Genomic DNA, 22399 nt, shown 5'->3' with positions numbered 1-22399 from the left:
CAAAGGCTTCCATTATGCGCCTGTATTGTAACACATGGGTGCAGAGAGGTTGCTTGACAACAGCTACCCAACACATTTACAATGTGGTTTGGGCAGAGCAGAACCTTGCTACCTCTGAGGTCACCCACCCACAGATAACATCCATGTGTGACGTCTATGTGTAGCTCTGGGTGCAGCATTCAAAAGGGTGACTGCAGCTGGCCTGGGAACGTTATGTCATTGGAGTCTCATTTTCCCTCTGTGGCAGCATGTATGCCAAAGAGTTGGGGTTGGAGGATGGGAGGATTCTAAGAGTCAGCTTGCCTCAGACAAAAGACAACAGCTGATTCAGGAAGTTTTATTGTGATGACATGTGGCACTATACTCTTCAAAAAAAAGTACCTACACTCTTCTTGACATTTACTTCCCAATATGTTCTAACAAAGAAGTTTCCTTTCAAAACTGATTGAAGGGAACACATTGAACCACATACAGCCCAGGTTTCTCACGTGTCAACAAGGCGAGACTTGACCATATAAAGCTTGTAGGCTATTTTATGGGGCTGCACAATTCCAATTGTAAACCAGTAGATTGTCCTACATCACTGATTTAAAGGATCGGATGGGTGCCATTTTGCTTTCACCTGTCCAGCACCTTGAGATCAGCGATTATAGTATTGAGATTCACCCTTCCTGCCAAGAATTCTGGGTATTATCCTGCAGGAGGGAGCAGCTGTGCCAGTGTAAATTACAAATCACCTCCCTCCTCAGATTTTAGAGCGGGCCAGAATTAGTACCCGTCTCAGCTCTAACCAACACCAGCTAAATATAGCACAAGGCTCACTGCTGACTCAGAAATACCATCTACCTTCACTGACAGAGGAGCTGCTTAAAGGGGACCCTGCCTGAAAAAGTCACCTCTAGAGCACTAAGTCTATTCAAACCACAGGATCATGTTCTGTTATTGCGCTAGTAGTGCATGTTTCTATGTGGAGGATGTGATGCTAGGATTTGTGATTATTAAAGAGTTACTACAGTATACATGTCAGTAGTCTGCCACAGGCTTTCACCTCATCTTTAAACAACAACTTCTCGGTCATCTGTGACTTGATTTCCAGCTGGCCTGAACCTGAGAATGTAGATTAGTCTAGGAGAAGGCTTCTGGAATCAGACACAATGTTAGCCTGTCCATTCATGATCACACTCCTGTATTCAACAAGACAACAAAAAAGGTAAAAACACAATTCTGCAGGCCATATTACTTCGAAACCCTTTATTTTCAGTGAATACAAAAAAATGTTGTTTTCTTGTGGCCAGATAAATAGTTTCCATACTGTAGGTCATTGTCACTTCATATCTATTTTTCTTGTAGAACTGCACTTGAATTATCACTGAATTCATTATGGGACAAACACACAGGTATGAACAGTATCTTCCTACCATTGAAATGTGTCACACTACATTAACAGTGACAGCTATACATCTTAATATCCTTATCACATTTATCCTTAAAAAAAACTATTCCTCGTGGCTTAAAAGAGAAAGAAAAAATTAATTCAATCCATAAAACTTTTGTGAGACAGCAGAGTACAGACCTATTGTCCGGAGTGTGTGGATCCTGTGATTTACTTGTAACATACAATAACCGAACGACAGACTCCATTCTGCCATACATAGAGTTCAGAAGCATCTTGGTACATGCCCATGGAATGCAGTACAAAAATGTGTTGTCCTAATATACAGTGCCTTGCGAAAGTATTCGGCCCCCTTGAACTTTTCGACCTTTTGCCACATTTCAGGCTTCAAACATAAAGATATAAAACTGTAATTTTTTGTGAAGAATCAACAATAAGTGGGACAAAATCATGAAGTGGAACGAAATTTATTGGATATTTCAAACTTTTTTAACAAATAAAAAACGGAAAAATTGGGAGTGCAAAATTATTCAGCCCCTTTACTTTCAGTGCAGCAAACTCTCTCCAGAAGTTCAGTGAGGATCTCTGAATGATCCAATGTTGACCTAAATGACTAATGATGATAAATAGAATCCACCTGTGTGTAATCAAGTCTCCGTATAAATGCACCTGCTCTGTGATAGTCTCAGAGGTCCGTTTAAAGCGCAGAGAGCATCATGAAGAACAAGGAACACACCAGGCAGGTCCGAGATACTGTTGTGGAGAAGTTTAAAGCCGGATTTGGATACAAAAAGATTTCCCAAGCTTTAAACATCCTAAAGAGCACTGTGCAAGCGATAATATTGAAATGGAAGGAGTATCAGACCACTGCAAATCTACGAAGACCCGGCCGTCCCTCTAAACTTTCAGCTCATACAAGGAGAAGACTGATCAGAGATGCAGCCAAGAGGCCCATGATCACTCTGGATGAACTGCAGAGATCTACAGCTGAGGTGGGAGACTCTGTCCATTGGACAACAATCAGTCGTATACTGCACAAATCTGGCCTTTATGGAAGAGTGGCAAGAAGAAAGCCATTTCTTAAAGATATCCATAAAAAGTGTCGTTTAAAGTTTGCCACTAGCCACCTGGGAGACACACCAAACATGTGGAAGAAGGTGCTCTGGTCAGATGAAACCAAAATCGAACTTTTTGGCAACAATGCAAAACGTTATGTTTGGCGTAAAAGCAACACAGCTCATCACCCTGAACACCCTATCCCCACTGTCAAACATGGTGGTGGCAGCATCATGGTTTGGGCCTGCTTTTCTTCAGCAGGGGCAGGGAAGATGGTTAAAATTGATGGGAAGATGGATGGAGCCAAATACAGGACATTCTGGAAGAAAACCTGATGGAGTCTGCAAAAGACCTGAGACTGGGACGGAGATTTGTCTTCCAACAAGACAATGATCCAAAACATAAAGCAAAATCTACAATGGAATGGTTCACAAATAAACATATCCAGGTGTTAGAATGGCCAAGTCAAAGTCCAGACCTGAATCCAATCGAGAATCTGTGGAAAGAACTGAAAACTGCTGTTCACAAACGCTCTCCATCCAACCTCACTGAGCTCGAGCTATTTTGCAAGGAGGAATGGGCAAAAATTTCAGTCTCTCGATGTGCAAAACTGATAGAGACAGACCCCAAGCGACTTACAGCTGTAATAGCAACAAAAGGTGGCGCTACAAAGTATTAACTTAAGGGGGCTGAATAATTTTGCACGCCCAATTTTTCAGTTTTTTATTTGTGAAAAAAGTTTGAAATATCCATTAATTTCGTTCCGCTTCATGATTGTGTCGCACTTGTTGTTGATTCTTCACAAAAAATTACAGTTTTATATCTTTATGTTTGAAGCCTGAAATGTGGCAAAAGGTCAAAAAGTTCAAGGGGGCCGAATACTTTCGCAAGGCACTGTATATCGTATACATATAATGATGGTACTTTTTACACAGCGACACATTCGTCTCTGCCCTCAAGGCCATGGGTGCATCAGGCAGAAAGATAGGGACAGAGGTACAGTTTATAGGACAACGCAGTAGTACCTGTGAGGCCATGTTTTTCATCTCTATGGGACCTAAAAGTCTTGGTAATAGGCTATGACAGGAACAACTCAAGGCCCTACTCATTGATACTGACCACACTCCTTTATCCAGCTAGATAAGTTGTCACAAGCAGACCAGATGCTGTATGAGCTAGAAACTAAGGCACTAATGACATAATACTACAAAGACCAGATGCGTGAAGTCTGACAGAACTGTACCAGCGTTTGAACTGTAGAGCCTACTGTTACACATCAATCCGGAGTAAAACATGTTTAACATGGACCGTTTGCAGTTTGTTAGGGGTTATTGTCCTTATGTGCAGTTCAGAATACCAATCAGTACGTCGTGCAGATGTATTTTCTGTTCCGAAAATAATAGAACCCAGAAGCCATGCATATGACTGAAACGCAAGAGCAGAATTTGACCTCACAATAATGATTTGTTTGCTAATTGACACTCACTGACTGTCATAAAACCAAACACTAGAACCAAACCTGGGTTGTGTTCATTAGGATTTTTTTGTTGTTCTATTGGACAATTCTAGGTAGTCACTCCTCCATTTTCCTCATTTGGTGCATAATGAACACAACCCTGGCAAACAGAAGGTAAATATACTGCAATAGTAGCACTTCCCACTACAGTTACATAAAGCACCCTTAGAGTAAGAGTGAGACGGATTCAACAGGTGAACAACAACAGGACGTGACCCACTGAAGTGGTCCAACAGGCAGGGGTAACCATCAGAAGCACAGTATATTGTGTATAGTCAACAAAGATTTACCGCTTCACATTCATTCTAGAGGTCTGGGGTGTTACAATATTCGAGCCATTCATTTCAGTTTGCATTATGAGTTGTAGAGAAATCACGCTTCATCAATGAGAATCTTTTTTCAGATTGCCTGGATGTTTTTTTTAAACTCCTACTTACATCGTAATACATTTAAGACCAGCAATTGTTTCCTACATTAGTATTTTTTCTTACAGTATCTGAACGGTTTTCAGAGGTGCAGTGTTTGTAGTGTTTGAGGTTTGAAAAGATCAAGCAAGAGGTCGCTTCATTACATTGCATGTCAGGAGGCTGTGAGGACAACACTGCCCCCTACAGCGCCTTCATAGTATTGCTTCATGAACATCAGTTCCAGCTGTATGGCTCAATATCAACTGTAAACTAATGAGAATAGTAGAGGGAAGCCAGTTAACTGACTGTACACAGTCCAGGTTATGCAGGGCTAGGAGATCTGTAGTAGTGGAAGGGATGAGACTAGTTAAGCTTACTGTAAATGTCAGAGTATCTTAACTTGCTAAAAATGTTATTCTGTAGTAACTTCGCCTCCAAATCACAGAAATAATAGAGTACTAGATTGTAATGCATCATAAGAGGTTGTCATAAAAAACTCTAGCAATTAGATGCAAATTTAAGCATTTATCAACACTAGGTACATTTCAATCTTCAGTGTCAAGAGCACATCTAAACAAGGATTTTTAAAAAGTGTCTACGCAAGCCGAACGGTCAATGCGACAAAAAATGCTTCCATGAAATAAGATCCATAAGCTATTCTTCAATATGCTCCAAATACCTCAACTGTCTGAATTACTTGCTGTCTGACAAGGAGATATATATAAAGATATAGACCACAAGGTGACAAATGTCAAATCACCCAAGTGTGGAATTTCAAACACTAGTAATATTTACGAAATGCTATAATTTCTCACTTGTCTCATAAAAAAGGAAATAAATAGCAATGTGTGTGTAAATGCCTAATGTACTGTATGCACCTAACATATCACACTCTTCTTCCTTTATGAAAGAAAGTCTGGCCAAAAGGTTAACACCATGCTAACATTAGAAATATCCCCTTAGTTTGGAGATTCAATGTCAACACTGGTATCTAATCACATCAGATGTATAGCTCCATAGAGAAAGACATTCAAACTATTAGGATGCACATTCTTCAGCTTGTTCACCTGTTACAAATCCATTGCTTCTAGAGAATACTTTTTTCCGGTGTAGGTTAACTGGCAGGTAATGCAGGGTAATAGACCGTTACAAGCCAAGTCATGTCATAGTGGTAGGAGACATCTCCTGGTAGTTAAAGACCCCTGCAGGTGTAGTAGACAGTGGCTATCCATGTCCCATTCTGGGCTTGACCCCACTGGTTGAGTGGGCACACTAAAATGCCAACTTAACCTTTTTGCACACTGAGAAAGTCAATTTGGGCCACCGCTCGTGTGTGTGGTAACATACTACATATACACGCACATGTACAAATGCACTCAACACACACACACACACACACACACACACACACACACACACACACGGCAATAGCAGCAGGGTATAGCTCAGTTCTCGTCCTCCCGTAGTTCACTGGGTAAGAACTTGTACTGCTGCTGTCTGATCTGAGCCAGCTTCTTCCTGGCCTCCTCCAGCTCTCTCTCCTTCCTCAGCATCTCCTCCTGGGCTGCTATGATCTGGACACAGAATAAAACAGGCACCAGTTACTACACAACACCTAGCTAATTAACACTAGGATAGAACAGGCACCAGTTACTACACAACACCTAGCTAATTAACACTAGGATAGAACAGGCACCAGTTACTACACAACACCTAGCTAATTAACACTAGGATAGAACAGGCACCAGTTACTACACAACACCTAGCTAATTAACACTAGGATAGAACAGGCACCAGTTACTACACAACACCTAGCTAATTAACACTGGGATAGAACAGGCACCAGTTACTACACAACACCTAGCTAATTAACACTGGGATAGAACAGGCACCAGTTACTACACAACACCTAGCTAATTAACACTAGGATAGAACAGGCACCAGTTACTACACAACACCTAGCTAATTAACACTAGGATAGAACAGGCACCAGTTACTACACAACACCTAGCTAATTAACACTAGGATAGAACAGGCACCAGTTAGTACACAACACCTAGCTAATTAACACTAGGATAGAACAGGCACCAGTTACTACACAACACCTAGCTAATTAACACTAGGATAGAACAGGCACCAGTTACTACACAACACCTAGCTAATTAACACTAGGATAGAACAGGCACCAGTTACTACACAACACCTAGCTAATTAACACTAGGATATAACAGGCACCAGTTACTACACAACACCTAGCTAATTAACACTAGGATAGAACAGGCACCAGTTACTACACAACACCTAGCTAATTAACACTAGGATAGAACAGGCACCAGTTACTACACAACACCTAGCTAATTAACACTAGGATAGAACAGGCACCAGTTACTACACAACACCTAGCTAATTAACACTAGGATAGAACAGGCACCAGTTACTACACAACACCTAGCTAATTAACACTAGGATAGAACAGGCACCAGTTACTACACAACACCTAGCTAATTAACACTAGGATAGAACAGGCACCAGTTACTACACAACACCTAGCTAATTAACACTAGGATAGAACAGGCACCAGTTACTACACAACACCTAGCTAATTAACACTAGGATAGAACAGGCACCAGTTACTACACAACACCTAGCTAATTAACACTGGGATAGAACAGGCACCAGTTACTACACAACACCTAGCTAATTAACACTGGGATAGAACAGGCACCAGTTACTACACAACACCTAGCTAATTAACACTAGGATAGAACAGGCACCAGTTACTACACAACACCTAGCTAATTAACACTAGGATAGAACAGGCACCAGTTACTACACAACACCTAGCTAATTAACACTAGGTTAGAACAGGCACCAGTTACTACACAACACCTAGCTAATTAACACTAGGATAGAACAGGCACCAGTTACTACACAACACCTAGCTAATTAACACTAGGATAGAACAGGCACCAGTTACTACACAACACCTAGCTAATTAACACTAGGATAGAACAGGCACCAGTTACTACACAACACCTAGCTAATTAACACTAGGATAGAACAGGCACCAGTTACTACACAACACCTAGCTAATTAACACTAGGATAGAACAGGCACCAGTTACTACACAACACCTAGCTAATTAACACTAGGATAGAACAGGCACCAGTTACTACACAACACCTAGCTAATTAACACTAGGATAGAACAGGCACCAGTTACTACACAACACCTAGCTAATTAACACTAGGATAGAACAGGCACCAGTTACTACACAACACCTAGCTAATTAACACTAGGATAGAACAGGCACCAGTTACTACACAACACCTAGCTAATTAACACTAGGATAGAACAGGCACCAGTTACTACACAACACCTAGCTAATTAACACTAGGATAGAACAGGCACCAGTTACTACACAACACCTAGCTAATTAACACTAGGATAGAACAGGCACCAGTTACTACACAACACCTAGCTAATTAACACTAGGATAGAACAGGCACCAGTTACTACACAACACCTAGCTAATTAACACTAGGATAGAACAGGCACCAGTTAGTACACAACACCTAGCTAATTAACACTAGGATAGAACAGGCACCAGTTACTACACAACACCTAGCTAATTAACACTAGGATAGAACAGGCACCAGTTAGTACACAACACCTAGCTAATTAACACTAGGATAGAACAGGCACCAGTTACTACACAACACCTAGCTAATTAACACTAGGATAGAACAGGCACCAGTTACTACACAACACCTAGCTAATTAACACTAGGATAGAACAGGCACCAGTTACTACACAACACCTAGCTAATTAACACTAGGATAGAACAGGCACCAGTTACTACACAACACCTAGCTAATTAACACTAGGATAGAACAGGCACCAGTTACTACACAACACCTAGCTAATTAACACTAGGATAGAACAGGCACCAGTTACTACACAACACCTAGCTAATTAACACTAGGATAGAACAGGCACCAGTTACTACACAACACCTAGCTAATTAACACTAGGATAGAACAGGCACCAGTTACTACACAACACCTAGCTAATTAACACTAGGATAGAACAGGCACCAGTTAGTACACAACACCTAGCTAATTAACACTAGGATAGAACAGGCACCAGTTAGTACACAACACCTAGCTAATTAACACTAGGATAGAACAGGCACCAGTTACTACACAACACCTAGCTAATTAACACTAGGATAGAACAGGCACCAGTTAGTACACAACACCTAGCTAATTAACACTAGGATAGAACAGGCACCAGTTACTACACAACACCTAGCTAATTAACACTAGGATAGAACAGGCACCAGTTACTACACAACACCTAGCTAATTAACACTAGGATAGAACAGGCACCAGTTACTACACAACACCTAGCTAATTAACACTAGGATATAACAGGCACCAGTTACTACACAACACCTAGCTAATTAACACTAGGATAGAACAGGCACCAGTTACTACACAACACCTGATTCAAACCAGCCTGTACAACATACTGTACAGTGCTGTCAGCTCCTGATAAATGCTTGGAGTTGTTCTTGATGTGTCCACTTACAGAACTGAAAGGCTTGACAAGAGTAAATCTGGTTTGAACAGTGTACATGTCACTGTGGAGTCTGCCAGAGCCCTGAAGTCTCACCTGAGCGATTCCTCCCACAAACTTGGTCTTGACCACCACGTTGTCATCGTCTGCCTTGTGGAATGCTGCTTTCTGGGCCGCTCGGACCAGGTTGTCCGACGCCCTCTTTACTGCATTACCAGCAGCCTTTGGGAGGACAGTCCATCAATATCATACCACATAACATGTTACAACGATTACAAAATGCTAATCACAAGATGTATGTTTGTGGGGTTACACTGAATTCCAAATTGACCCCGAGCCCTGTCTCCCCCTGCACCCCTCCAGATCTGAAACAATTAGATAGGCGTGTAAGCTCTACAGGAGTGCCTAGGAGGCAAGGGGCAATTTGTTATTCATCATCCTAGTACCTGTAGTCTCCTCATGGCCTCAGAGTCCTGGTCAGCTTTAACCTTACAGGCCACTAGGAGCTGGGCTGTGGAGGCTGCCACCTGCTTGGCCGACGAGATCAGCTTCTCCTCACTGGCTTGGCCCTGGACCGAGGCATTAGCTGCCTCACACAGGTTACTGGTGGCTGCTGCTACCATCCTGGCCTGTAGGAGAGAACACAGCGAGAACGCTTCATATACATTTCAAAGATGCAATCCCTTAGAATTAATGTGTTCATTCCAGCTCTTCCAAAAAAAGGATTGATAAACGTTATTTAGAGGCTTTATTTAGATTGTGTGTGTGTGTGTGTGTGTACGTACCGCTGAGATGAGACCCTGGGACCACTGACCATCATCCACTGCGTTAGCTGGAATAGAGCCCACCTTGCCCTGAGCCACCAGCTCTCTCTGGGCAGCTGAAGCAGACTTGACCAGGGCACTGGTGGCTGCAGCGATGGACTTAGCTGCTTCCAGGATCTGCTCCTCAAAGTCCAGCGTTTCATCTGCTTGCTGAAGGGGAGACGAGACAGTTACAACTCAGACGTCTCACAGGAAGAGACAAAGATAGGCAGCAATCATATTACATGGCAAACGTAATGGTTTTGATGTTGGAGTTTTAGAGTATAGCTGTTCAAGTCTTTCAATTTCAAAATAGTTCAGACAGATTTGTTTACAAATCCGTACTGTCTGCACTACAGAAACTTCTCAGTAACATCTGTTATTTGGGGCAAACTAAACGAAATAACACAAAACACTTACAACTATTCTATGCCAAGTCATTCCAAGATTAGACCAGTCCCTCACACACACAGTCTGTAGACAGGGCGGGACACTGTAGAAATATGTTTGATATATAGTTGGATTGAATAACAACCTAATATATCAAACATATCAGACAGAGGCCTGCAGAGAAGGCTTCCAGGGTTTATACTCTGACCAGAGGAGTACTTCTACAGTATATGGCTACAACTAGAACTACAGGACAGGAGGGAGAGAGAGGGTGAAAGAAAGAGAGGGAGAGAGAAAGAGAGAGATGTAGCGCGAGAAAGGGAGTGAGTGAGTGAGAAGGAAGGGAGGGACAGAAGGGTTAGAATCATAGACAGCAGGAAGGGGAGGGAGAAAGGGATTGAAAGAGGAAAAGAGTGAAGGAGGGAGAGAGGAGGGAGCGAGGAGGGAGCGGTAAGCAGAAGGTCAAAGTCAGAATAGAGTAGGGGGTTCCTCCTGAACAACGTACATGATATCAGCTACAGACAGACTGATAGTCTGGTAGACAGACCAAAGTACATACAGGTGTACAAACATGAATAAATCCAGAGACAGAGGTTGCCACTACTTTCACTGTATGTGAGGAGAGACAATACAAGTATTAGACATTCAAATAGTGAATAGAGCATCACCCTATGGATCTAACACTGACTCACAGCGACTGAACACCACAGAATCTGAGTGTCAAAACTGATGAGACACTGTCTCTAAACAGACACACACAATGACAAACACCAACAAAGAGACAAGCACCAAGACAAAATTACTGACAGGATTGTCATTCTTGCTGCAACTTATGCATCCCATTTATGTTATTAGTGTAGAAATTGGGGGTTAAAAATACCCATGTGGCTTGTGAGGTGCGTTGTGGGTGGTGTAGTGTCCTACCTTGGGCTTGGCTCTGGGTTTCAGCTGCTCCAGTTTCTTAGCCGCTGCTTCGATGGACGCTGCCGCCCCCAACAGCTCTGTCTCTGCTATCACTGTGGGGTCCTCTGGGTCCACCCACTCTGTGCCTGAAACACACACACAGTGAGTTACCACACACACACACACACACAGTGAGTTACCACACACACAGCTGTGTATGAACAGAGCACGCCTCACAATATGGAGACCACAGAGACAGAACAAACGCCACATGACACGGCATGCACAGCAAATTAAGTGTGTTTAAGATTGAATCGCAATTATCACATCAGTGACATTAAATACGCAAATGAAGAGCATCCACACTGCAATGGACATGGTGATGAGCATTTCACCATGTCTTTATGGTGAGATGGAAACTAAAATGAAGAGCATCCACACTGCAATGGACATGGTGATGAGCATTTCACCATGTCTTTATGGTGAGATGGAAACTAAAATGAAGAGCATCCACACTGCAATGGACATGGTGATGAGCATTTCACCATGTCTTTATGGTGAGATGGAAACTAAAATGAAGAGCATCCACACTGCAATGGACATGGTGATGAGCATTTCACCATGTCTTTATGGTCAGATGGAAACTAAAATGAAGAGCATGATGGATGGATGGGGATATTGTTAGACTAACGGGCCTGTAAAGAGGGAAAATTCAACAACGAATCTCAATGGAATGGTCGGCCCTGAATCACAACTGGTTACATTCTTAACTTACCTCCATCTGTGGCAAAGAAGGCAGGAACAGACTGTTAATAGAACACTCTGGATACATACAGTATATCTGCTAAATGATCCTTACTGTCCTATATTATGAACCAGGCGTACAGTAGTTCAGTGAAGTGTCTTCTCACCTTTCATGGCCTCAGCAGTCTGGATGAGTTCAGTAACAGCCCCAGCAACACGTTTAGAGTAGAACACCAGCTGCTGCTTCTGCTCTGCTGTAGGCCCCTGGAGGACCTGTTGATACACACAGAGTAGAGGTGGTTCAGGAAAACATCCCCATCATCACTATTATCACACCCACCCCCACCCAACCTACCAGCAGCACATGCTCCAGTAGGTCAATGTAACCTGTGGTGCACTCTGTCCCGTAGAGCAGCGCTCTGCTCCGTACGTCCTTGTTCACCTCCTGGTGGTAAGCTGCTTGCTGAGGGACACAGACACACAGTGTTAGGAGTCAGATGTTCTACTTTCCAGGTGGTCAGTATGGATGAGATGAGGAGTAATATCAATCTGTTCTTCCTCTAACATCTACAACGTTTAGGGCCTAGGGATGATCACAACCTTGCATATAGTCAGCATGTTGAAAATGGCCGTGCTGGTCAGGGTTTAAGTATACAGGATAGGAGGGTAGGGGACAGAAGGTAGGGGGCATCTTCCCTAGTAAGGAGTATTGATCAGAACCTTGCATGTGGTCAGCATGTCAAAGATGGCCTTGCGACTCAGGTTAGCTGTGGAGATCACATCCTCCTGTCGTGCAGAGTTCCCAGCCGCCACTGCTTTGGCTGTTGCCGTGGTGATGCCCTTGGTCATGCGGATGAACTCTTCAGGCGTGGTCGACTTCTCCGGGACGTCTTTAGACTGGAACACCTGAAGAAACACAACACTCAATATGTTCTTAAAAACCTCACTGATTTAATATATCAAACAGCTCTCCATATAATGTTGAATTGTACAGCCGTGTGCAGTAACACCTAACAGGGCTATATCCTATAATGACCTAACACACAACAGGCATACCAATGTGTCCCAATGTGGCAACACTGGTTGTTGAGTTTTAACTCTGGTTGATCTTATTGATCCCATGGTAATATCCGTGTTTGATCAAGGCTCTAGTTGTAGCTGCACTAGGAGGCTGTCCTGAGGGGAAACTGATAAAGCTAAGAGCTGGAACCACAAACTAATGGAGATCTGTGGTCCTCTGTCAGTTACTAAAGATAAGGATAGCAGGGAAAACACAGGGCCTGGGCCGTTCTAGAGTTCATCTAGTGACGAGTATATAAACCGTTATGGTTGATGATTCAATATGTTAATGCTTTTATAGTATGTAACTAATAAAGCATTTCCAGCTTAGCTTGAGGACACGTTTAGGCCACAAAGCGTAAATGAGAGAGCATGTCCATTGTCATCATCCTAATCAAGTCAGTGATTAAATAAATCACTTTATAGATGACTGCTTACCGCGAGTTCCTGTTTAATACATTCAATGGTGGCCTCCAGGGCCCTGGTCCCCCGCGTGGCCTCGTCCTCCACAGCCTTCACCGTCTTCAGCAGGGACGTCACGTTGGTCACCATCACCTGGTGGGTTACCAGAGGGGGGACGATGGGGGAGACAGGTCCAAGGATGTCAGTGGGAGAGACAGCACTGGGGGGCATCAGAGAGACATCTTGCCTTTGGTGGGCGGAGAGATTAACCTTTATTTCTGTTGACAGTTTGTGTGTGCTGTTGGTATTATTATGTACGTAAACACCATATGGAACTGAAAGACGGGGAGCACAACAGCTATCAACATGAACCACAGCACTGCAGTTTGAGCTGAAGTGAATATAAGCCACCTGTTATCTACCATCTGTCTGCCTCAGGGCTTGGAGAAGGTCCAAAAGCAGGTTAAAAGGAGTTCCCTGGATTACTATGACTACGTCCCAAATTGCATCCTATTCCCTATATAGTGCACTACTTTTAACCAGGGCCAGTAGAGCACTATATAGGGAATAGGATACCATTTGTGACACAGCCCAACACATTTCCACCACATGCGCTAGGTAGGTAGTGGCTAACAGTGATTTTAGATCTCGCTTCCTTTCCACTTGGCTGGGTCATTGACTAGCGCTGGATGAGATTAAAGCATGGCGAGAAAGATGGGATGTTGATTAATGGCTAGGCCTAAAGGAGGGGGAGGAAATCTGCTGCTATGGCACACAAAGACAGCATGCCTTCATCTGGTGTACTGGAAGCGCTCACCAGAACACCCTTTACGCACATATCAGACTGAGGAGGCATCCCGTTCACTTCTGCCATGTTTCTGGGGGACAACTGGGCGTAGATTACAAGATTTAATCGTACAATATTTTATTTCAGAGCACTAGACATAGTTCAAACAGAATTTAGCGGTTGCCCGGACACAGATTAAGCCTAGTGCTGGACTAAAAAGCACTCTGTCAAGAAGATGTATAATAACTGTATAATAAGCTACAGCCAGGAGGGATGATGATGCCACAATGCCTGTTAGAGACAGCGGCCTTAGAGTCCTCCATGGGTCTCACTGGGTCTCCTACCTTGGCAGCACTCTTCAGCTGGTACATGGACGGGTCGTCTGCAGCCTTGCCCGCAGCACACTTAGTGGCTCCTATGAGCTCAGCCAGGGCCTTGGCCACATCTTTCACTGCGTTGATCAGAACCACCTATACAGAACACACACATATCATCAGCTTATTAAGGACACAATCTGGGGTTGAGTCCATTTCAGGTTGGGTACATCAATAGGTCCCCCTAAACAGCTACAGTACTTCCTACTTTTAATAGCAGTCTCTTTGAAGAAAGGAAAGTTGCAGTAGGCCTATGTTTTATTAATTAAAAACAGTCTAAAATGGTACAGTAATTTTGTCCACTAAGGACTGTTTTGGGAACAGAAGATGTCACCTAAAATAAATAATTGGTCACCTGTGTCTCTGGGTCGTCAGAGCCGATGCTGGCGGCACCCAGTTTGACCACGTCAGTGAGCTGTGTGATGGTCTTAGCTGAGGACTGGGCAGCTTGGGCCAGTCTGTCCTGACCGGACGCTGCTCCAGACACCAACATCTTAGTGTCCTCCACCAGAGCCTTCGCTGTCTTCAATATGTTCTCCCTGGGAGGGGGTGCGGGGAGAGGGAGGAGAGAGACGGACACAGACAAAGAGAGACCGAAGGAGGCGGTAAAATCTCTAAACTTCTACAGGTGTTACCATGGCTCATGGTTAAACATTACGGTTTTTCTAAATTCCAATGGTCTTATTAATACCATCCTGCTATGAGATGACCCTCCACCAACACATGTCAAAACTCTTTTAACCCACACAAAACGATAGCTCTTAACACTAGAACCCTAAAGGAGTCATTTTGACAGCTCATTATCTTTTTTGTTTTTATTACTCTGCCATTAACTCTTGCCCACTCCGTCCTTGACTTTTCCTAACTAAGTCTAAAAACACACTGCCGTTGTCAGAATCTTAATATCACAAACAGAACTGGTGTAATAACCAGTTATAGGAGGGCATGTCATTTTTTTGAATGTTGTTTCCCCCTTGCTCCTCCTCCTCCCAACAATAGGGCCTGCTCTGCTCCTCCTCCTCCCAACAGTAGGGCCTGCTCTGCTCTGCTCCTCCTCCCAACAGTAGGGCCTGCTCTGCTCTGCTCCTCCTCCCAACAGTAGGGCCTGCTCTGCTCTGCTCCTCCTCCCAACAGTAGGGCCTGCTCTGCTCTGCTCCTCCTCCCAACAGTAGGGCCTGCTCTGCTCTGCTCCTCCTCCCAACAGTAGGGCCTGCTCTGCTCCTCCTCCCAACAGTAGGGCCTGCTCTGCCCCTCCTCCTCCCAACAGTAGGGCCTGCTCTGCCCCTCCTCCTCCCAACAGTAGGGCCTGCTCTGCTCCTCCCAACAGTAGGGCCTGCTCTGCTCCTCCCAACAGTAGGGCCTGCTCTGCTCCTCCTCCTCCCAACAGTAGGGCATGCTCTGCTCCTCCTCCTCCCAACAGTAGGGCCTGCTCTGCTCCTCCTCCTCCCAACAGTAGGGCCTGCTCTGCTCCTCCTCCTCCCAACAGTAGGGCCTGCTCTGCTCCTCCTCCCAACAGTAGGGCCTGCTCTGCCCCTCCTCCTCCCAACAGTAGGGCCTGCTCTGCTCCTCCTCCTCCCAACAGTAGGGCCTGCTCTGCTCCTCCTCCTCCCAACAGTAGGGCCTGCTCTGCTCCTCCTCCTCCCAACAGTAGGGCCTGCTCTGCCCCTCCTCCTCCCAACAGTAGGGCCTGCTCTGCTCCTCCTCCTCCCAACAGTAGGGCCTGCTCTGCTCCTCCTCCTCCCAACAGTAGGGCCTGCTCTGCTCTCCTCCTCCTCCCAACAGTAGGGCCTGCTCTGCTGCTCCTCCTCCCAACAGTAGGGCCTGCTCTGCTGCTCCTCCTCCCAACAGTAGGGCCTGCTCTGCTCCTCCTCCTCCCAACAGTAGGGCCTGCTCTGCTCTGCTCCTCCTCCCAACAGTAGGGCCTGCTCTGCCCCTCCTCCTCCCAACAGTAGGGCCTGCTCTGCTCCTCCTCCCAACAGTAGGGCCTGCTCTGCTCTCCTCCTCCTCCCAACAGTAGGGCCTGCTCTGCTCTCCTCCTCCTCCCAACAGTAGGGCCTGCTGCTCCTCCTCCCAACAGTAGGGCCTGCCCTGCTCTGCTCCTCCTCCCAACAGTAGGGCCTGCTCTGCTCTGCTCCTCCTCCCAACAGTAGGGCCTGCTCTGCTCTGCTCCTCCTCCCAACAGTAGGGCCTGCTCTGCTCTGCTCCTCCTCCCAACAGTAGGGCCTGCTCTGCTCTGCTCCTCCTCCCAACAGTAGGGCCTGCTCTGCTCCTCCCAACAGTAGGGCCTGCTCTGCTCCTCCTCCTCCCAACAGTAGGGCCTGCTCTGCTCCTCCTCCTCCCAACAGTAGGGCCTGCTCTGCTCCTCCTCCTCCCAACAGTAGGGCCTGCTCTGCTCCTCCTCCTCCCAACAGTAGGGCCTGCTCTGCTCCTCCTCCTCCCAACAGTAGGGCCTGCTCTGCTCCTCCTCCTCCAAACAGTAGGGCCTGCTCTGCTCCTCCTCCTCCCAACAGTAGGGCCTGCTCTGCTCCTCCTCCTCCCAACAGTAGGGCCTGCTCTGCTCTGCTCCTCCTCCCAACAGTAGGGCCTGCTCTGCTCTGCTCCTCCTCCCAACAGTAGGGCCTGCTCTGCTCTGCTCCTCCTCCCAACAGTAGGGCCTGCTCTGCTCTCCTCCTCCTCCCAACAGTAGGGCCTGCTCTGCTCTCCTCCTCCTCCCAACAGTAGGGCCTGCTCTGCTCTCCTCTTCCTCCCAACAGTAGGGCCTGCTCTGCTCTCCTCCTCCTCCCAACAGTAGGGCCTGCTCTGCTCTCCTCCTCCTCCCAACAGTAGGGCCTGCTCTGCTCTGCTCCTCCTCCCAACAGTAGGGCCTGCTCTGCTCTGCTCCTCCTCCCAACAGTAGGGCCTGCTCTGCTCTGCTCCTCCTCCTCCCAACAGTAGGGCCTGCTCTGCTCTGCTCCTCCTCCTCCCAACAGTAGGGCCTGCTCTGCTCCTCCTCCTCCCAACAGTAGGGCCTGCTCTGCTCCTCCTCCTCCCAACAGTAGGGCCTGCTCTGCTCCTCCTCCTCCCAACAGTAGGGCCTGCTCTGCTCCTCCTCCTCCCAACAGTAGGGCCTGCTCTGCCCTCCTCCCAACAGTAGGGCCTACTCTGCTCCTCCCAACAGTAGGGCCTGCTCTGCTCCTCCTCCTCCAAACAGTAGGGCCTGCTCTGCTCCTCATCCTCCCAACAGTAGGGCCTGCTCTGCTGCTCCTCCTCCCAACAGTAGGGCCTGCTCTGCTCCTCCTCCCAACAGTAGGGCCTGCTCTGCTCCTCCTCCCAACAGTAGGGCCTGCTCTGCTCTGCTCCTCCTCCTCCCAACAGTAGGGCCTGCTCTGCTCTGCTCCTCCTCCCAACAGTAGGGCCTGCTCTGCTCCTCCTCCCAACAGTTGAAAGTGGAGTCCCAAGTTGAAACTGAACCTAAACTACACCTAAACTCATTTCACACAAACAACAGATGAAATAAATGAAGTATGGTGTGGAAAAGGGGTGAGTTGATGAGCGAGGGGAAGCGAAAGAAGCTTACTAATGTAATCACCAATTGTGAATGAAGAACAGGGAGGGCCATTCTATTGTATTGATGCATTCTGATCATCATCTCAAAATGGTATGTTCCCTATATCAGTACAACAAATCCAACCAGCCTTATGAGACTACTAAGGCACCTGCACAGCCGTTGTACTCAACAACAGTGCTGAAGAATGACAAGACAACGGGACACAAGCAAGAGAAAACCAGATACTATTACGCACTACAACGAAACAAAGGTATGTCCAAGTGTGTCAAGCAAGTGAAAGTTAAGAAAATTGTGTCAACTGTTAGGACAAGGGATAATAGCTAAATGAAATCCTACTGATGAAGTACGAGCTGACAATAATTGTTTATTTTTGACTACTGTCATATTAACTTATTCATTGTAATGTCATTATTGCTGTTGTGCCAAGTTTCACTATTTATCAAGACCACTTGGTGCCTATAATGACGTTCAGGCTACTGATGTTGTCATCATTTGACCGTGTGTCTTCTGACCCTACTTCTAATGACGTTCAGGCTACTGATGTTGTCATCATTTGACCCTACTTCTAATGACGTTCAGGCTACTGATGTTGTCATCATTTGACCTTGTGTCTTTTGACCCTACTTCTAATGACGTTCAGGCTACTGATGTTGTCATCATTTGACCTTGTGTCTTCTGACCCTACTTCTTGGTGGTTGGGGTATTTTCTTTTGTCTTTCTAAAAATAAGCTGTTACCATGTTCCTACGCATATGCTTTCTGTTTCATAGATGTAACAAAGCACTTCACAAATAAAATGTATTGAAAACTAGAATTTTTGTGTTTGAGCATTACAGTAAAGGAAAATGCTATTATGTAACTTGAAATAAAATACAAATCGGATTATCATGTTACCCAAGGCCTTCATAAACACAACCAAATTATCATTTTTGCTATAACATGAAATATATTAATTACACTGTTAGAATGTTGCAGTCAAAATGACTGCTCATTAGCTTGAAGGGGGGGTCCATAGATGCCAAGTGGTTCTAGTGTTAAAAAGATGACATCATTCAACCTTCAGCGATTTCCATATCAAAGGTTGATCTTTGTCAGAGCATCTGCATCTGCAGGGGTCAGGTAAGGTACAGTACGTCTGAAGTGTTTAATAGAAGTGTTTGGTCTTAAGTACTGAGCGACTTCCTCTCCTCCCAGTCTGAATGATTTGTAGTGTGACTCCAGTCCAGACACTTCCTCCTGCCTGATCACTAGGCTATATGTCTTCCTGTCACTGAGTGCAGGGGCGGAGGTTGGCCTAAGGCGGCGGTTGGCCAAGTGTCTGCGGGTTTTCCCTCCACCTGTACTTGATTGATTAATTAAGGTCACTGATTAGTAAGAAACTCCCCTCACCTGGTTGTCTAGGTCTTAATTGAAAGGAAAAACCAAAAACGTGCAGACACTCAGACTCCGTGGAATGAGTTTGACACCCCTGGCCTAAGGCCTGATTCCAGCTGTCTCTGTCACACACAACCTTGTGGGGTGGACACAATTCAGTCCCATTCAAAATCTTATTTTCCCTAACCCCTAATCCTAAACCTAACCTGTACTCAATGTAAATAGTCTGGGCGGCCATTTGTTTAGTTTAGTTGGTCAGCAGTCTTATGGCTTGGGGGTAGAAGCTGTTAAGGAGCCTTTTGGTCCTAGACTTGGCGAACCGGTACCGCTTGCCGTGCGGTAGCAGAGAGAACAGTTCATGACTTGGTTGCCTGGAGTCTGACAATTCTTTGGGCCTTCCTCTGACACCGCCTAGTATATAGGTCCTGATGTCAGGAAGCTTGGCCACAGAGATGTACTGGGCCGTACGCACTACCCTCTGTAGCGCCTTCCGGTCAGATGCCGAGCAGTTGCCATACAGTGATGCAACCGGTCAGGATGCAGCTGTAGAAATTTGAGAATCTGGGGACCCAAGCCAAATCTTTTCAGTCTCCTGAGGGGGAAAAGGTGTCGTCTTGCCCTCTTCACAACTGTCTTGGTGTGTTTGGACCATGATAGTTTGTTGGTGATGTGGACACCAAGGAACTTGAAACTCTCGACCCGCTCAACTACAGCCCCATCAATGTTAATGGGGGCCTGTTTGGCCCAACTTTTCCTGTAGTCCACGGTCAGCTCATCTGTCTTTCTCACATTGAGAGGCTGTTGTCCTGACACCACACTGCCAGGTCTCTAAACTCCTCCCTATAGGCTGGCTCATTGTTGTCGGTGATCAGGCTTACCACTGTTGTTTCATCAGCAAACGTAATGATGGTGTTGGAGTCGTGCTTGGCCATGCAGTCGTGGGTGAACAGGGAGTACAGGAGGACGCACCCCTGAGGGTCATCGTCAGGAAGTCCAGGATCCAGTTACAGAGGGAGGTGTTTAGTCCCACGGTCCTTAGCTTAGTGATGAGCTTTGTGGGAACTATGGTGTTGAACGCTGAGCTGTAGTCAATGAACAGCATTCTCACATAGGTGTTCCTTTTGTCCAGGTGGGAAAGGGCAGTGTGGAGTGCGATTGAGATTGCGTCAACTGTGGATCTGTTGGGGCGGTATGCATATTGGAGTGGGTCTACGGTTTCTGGCATGATGGTGTTGATGTGAGCAATGACCAGCCTTTCAAAGCACTTCATGGCTCCCAACATGAGTGCTACGGGGCGGTAGTCATTTAGGCAGGTTACGTTCCACATCTTGGGTACAGGGACTATGGTGGTCTGTTTGAAACATGTAGGTATTACAGACTTGGCCAGGAAGAGGTTGAACATGTCAATGAAGACACTTGCCAGTTGGTCCTGGTAATCAATCTTTGTTCTGTATTGACGGTTCGTCTTACCCGAACCCAAAAACCTAACCTTTACCCTAAAACTAACCCGAGCACTAACCCTTAATGTAATTCTAACCCTAACACTAATTCTAACTCTAAACCCCCTAGAAATAGCACTTGAACTTGTGGGGACTAACAAAATGGCCCCAGTTATCCACATTTTTGTTTCATTACTATTCTTGTAGGGACACACACACCTGTGGTCAGCGAAGGACTCGTCATTCTCTGCGTTGAGTGTGCCAGCGGAGGCGAACATGATGGTGGTGTCCAGGTCAGCGATGATGCCAGATACAGCACTGGCAGCTGTGATGCAGGCCTGAGTGCCCTTATTACCAGCCTGTAGGGCCGACAGCACCATCGACACCTGGGGAGACACAGAGACAAACTGCTCAGTTTGAGACATCCAGAGAGACACACGCAGAGACAACACACACTGAGGACTCCTGTAGGAGCCACAAACAAACAATCACAGATCACAGCCTCCATTGACACTAGGCTAGATCAGAGAAAGGAGTTGGTGTGACCGTCGGTGTGTTTCTCTTGTTGGTGTGTGATTGCTACAGGACTCATGTTGCAGGAGGTGGTAGTTTTTGCAGTGTTTTATGGTTGTGCTCTTGTCTTCTTTTGTTTTCTTTCACTGCAGTGCTCTCACAGATGTATTGATGTGTTGGTCTAATGTCTATCCATATCAGATGCAGACCATAGGAACTAGAGAACCTGTCCAGTCAAAATGACAGCTACATGGCACGCTGATTTCCTCTGCTACCTACTCAGCTGAGAGAACATTTGGCAAATCAGAGAGCGAGCGCCAGACAGAGCGAGAGAGAACGAGCGAGCGCCAGACAGAGCGAGAGAGAACGAGCGAGCGCCAGACAGAGCGAGAGAGAACGAGCGAGCGCCAGACAGAGCGAGAGAGAACGAGCGAGCGAGCGCCAGACAGAGCGAGAGAGAACGAGCGAGCGAGCGCCAGACAGAGCGAGAGAGAGCGAGCGCCAGACAGAGAGAGAGAGAACGAGCGCCAGACAGAGAGAGAGAGAGAGAGAGAGCCAGAGAGAGAGAGAGAGAGAGCCAGAGAGAGAGAGAGAGAGACTTCAGAAACTTCAGGCTCTCAAATTTAAAAAAGCCTGCGGACCTGATGGCATCCTAAATGAAATGCTCAAACTCACTAGTGCAAAATTTCAATTGGCTATATTAAAATTGTTTAATTTGATCCTGAGTGTAGGTTATTTCCCTGACATCTGGAATCAAGGACTCATAACCCCAATCTTTAAGAATGGAGACAAATTTGACCCTAACAATTACAGAGGCATTTGTGTGAACAGTAACCTGGGGAAGGTTTTCTGTAGTATCATCAATGTAAGAGTTCTAAACTTCCTTAATAAGCACAATGTCTTGAGTAAAAGCCAAATTGGATTTATACCAAAACATCGCACAACTGATCATATTTACACCTTACACACCCTGATAGATAAACATGTCCACCAAAATAATACCAAAATATACACTTGCTTTATCGACTTCCAAAAAGCATTTGATTCTATTTGGCATACAGGACTGTTCTACAAAGTTATTGAAAGTGGTGTAGGGGGTAAAACATATGACA

At 45.8% G+C, this 22399-nt stretch overlaps 1 protein-coding gene across 4 annotated transcripts in view; it reads right to left on the bottom strand.

Moving 5' to 3' along the window:
- Nucleotides 1-3988: 3988 nt before the first annotated feature.
- The window catches only part of LOC115203319 (talin-2), a 135380-nt gene continuing 116969 nt past the window's right edge, over nt 3989-22399 (bottom strand). Inside the window, exons 46-59 of one of the 4 annotated variants that reach the window (XM_029767905.1) lie at nt 20994-21160; nt 14771-14954; nt 14386-14511; nt 14072-14143; nt 13291-13407; nt 12514-12699; nt 12149-12256; nt 11961-12066; nt 11825-11830; nt 11071-11195; nt 9739-9927; nt 9400-9582; nt 9050-9175; nt 3989-5946 (exon numbers count right to left, since the gene is read on the bottom strand). In XM_029767905.1, coding sequence (XP_029623765.1) covers nt 5818-5946; nt 9050-9175; nt 9400-9582; nt 9739-9927; nt 11071-11195; nt 11825-11830; nt 11961-12066; nt 12149-12256; nt 12514-12699; nt 13291-13407; nt 14072-14143; nt 14386-14511; nt 14771-14954; nt 20994-21160 — 1824 coding nt within the window. In that variant the 3' untranslated portion in view covers nt 3989-5817. The remainder of the gene's footprint in view (nt 5947-9049; nt 9176-9399; nt 9583-9738; nt 9928-11070; nt 11196-11824; nt 11831-11960; nt 12067-12148; nt 12257-12513; nt 12700-13290; nt 13408-14071; nt 14144-14385; nt 14512-14770; nt 14955-20993; nt 21161-22399) is intronic. The other 3 variants (XM_029767906.1, XM_029767907.1, XM_029767908.1) reach the window with 3 other exon arrangements.

Source organism: Salmo trutta, chromosome 12, assembly GCF_901001165.1.
Source record: "Salmo trutta chromosome 12, fSalTru1.1, whole genome shotgun sequence".
Lineage (NCBI taxonomy): Eukaryota > Metazoa > Chordata > Actinopteri > Salmoniformes > Salmonidae > Salmo > Salmo trutta.
This window is presented reverse-complemented; position numbering and strand designations above follow the sequence as displayed.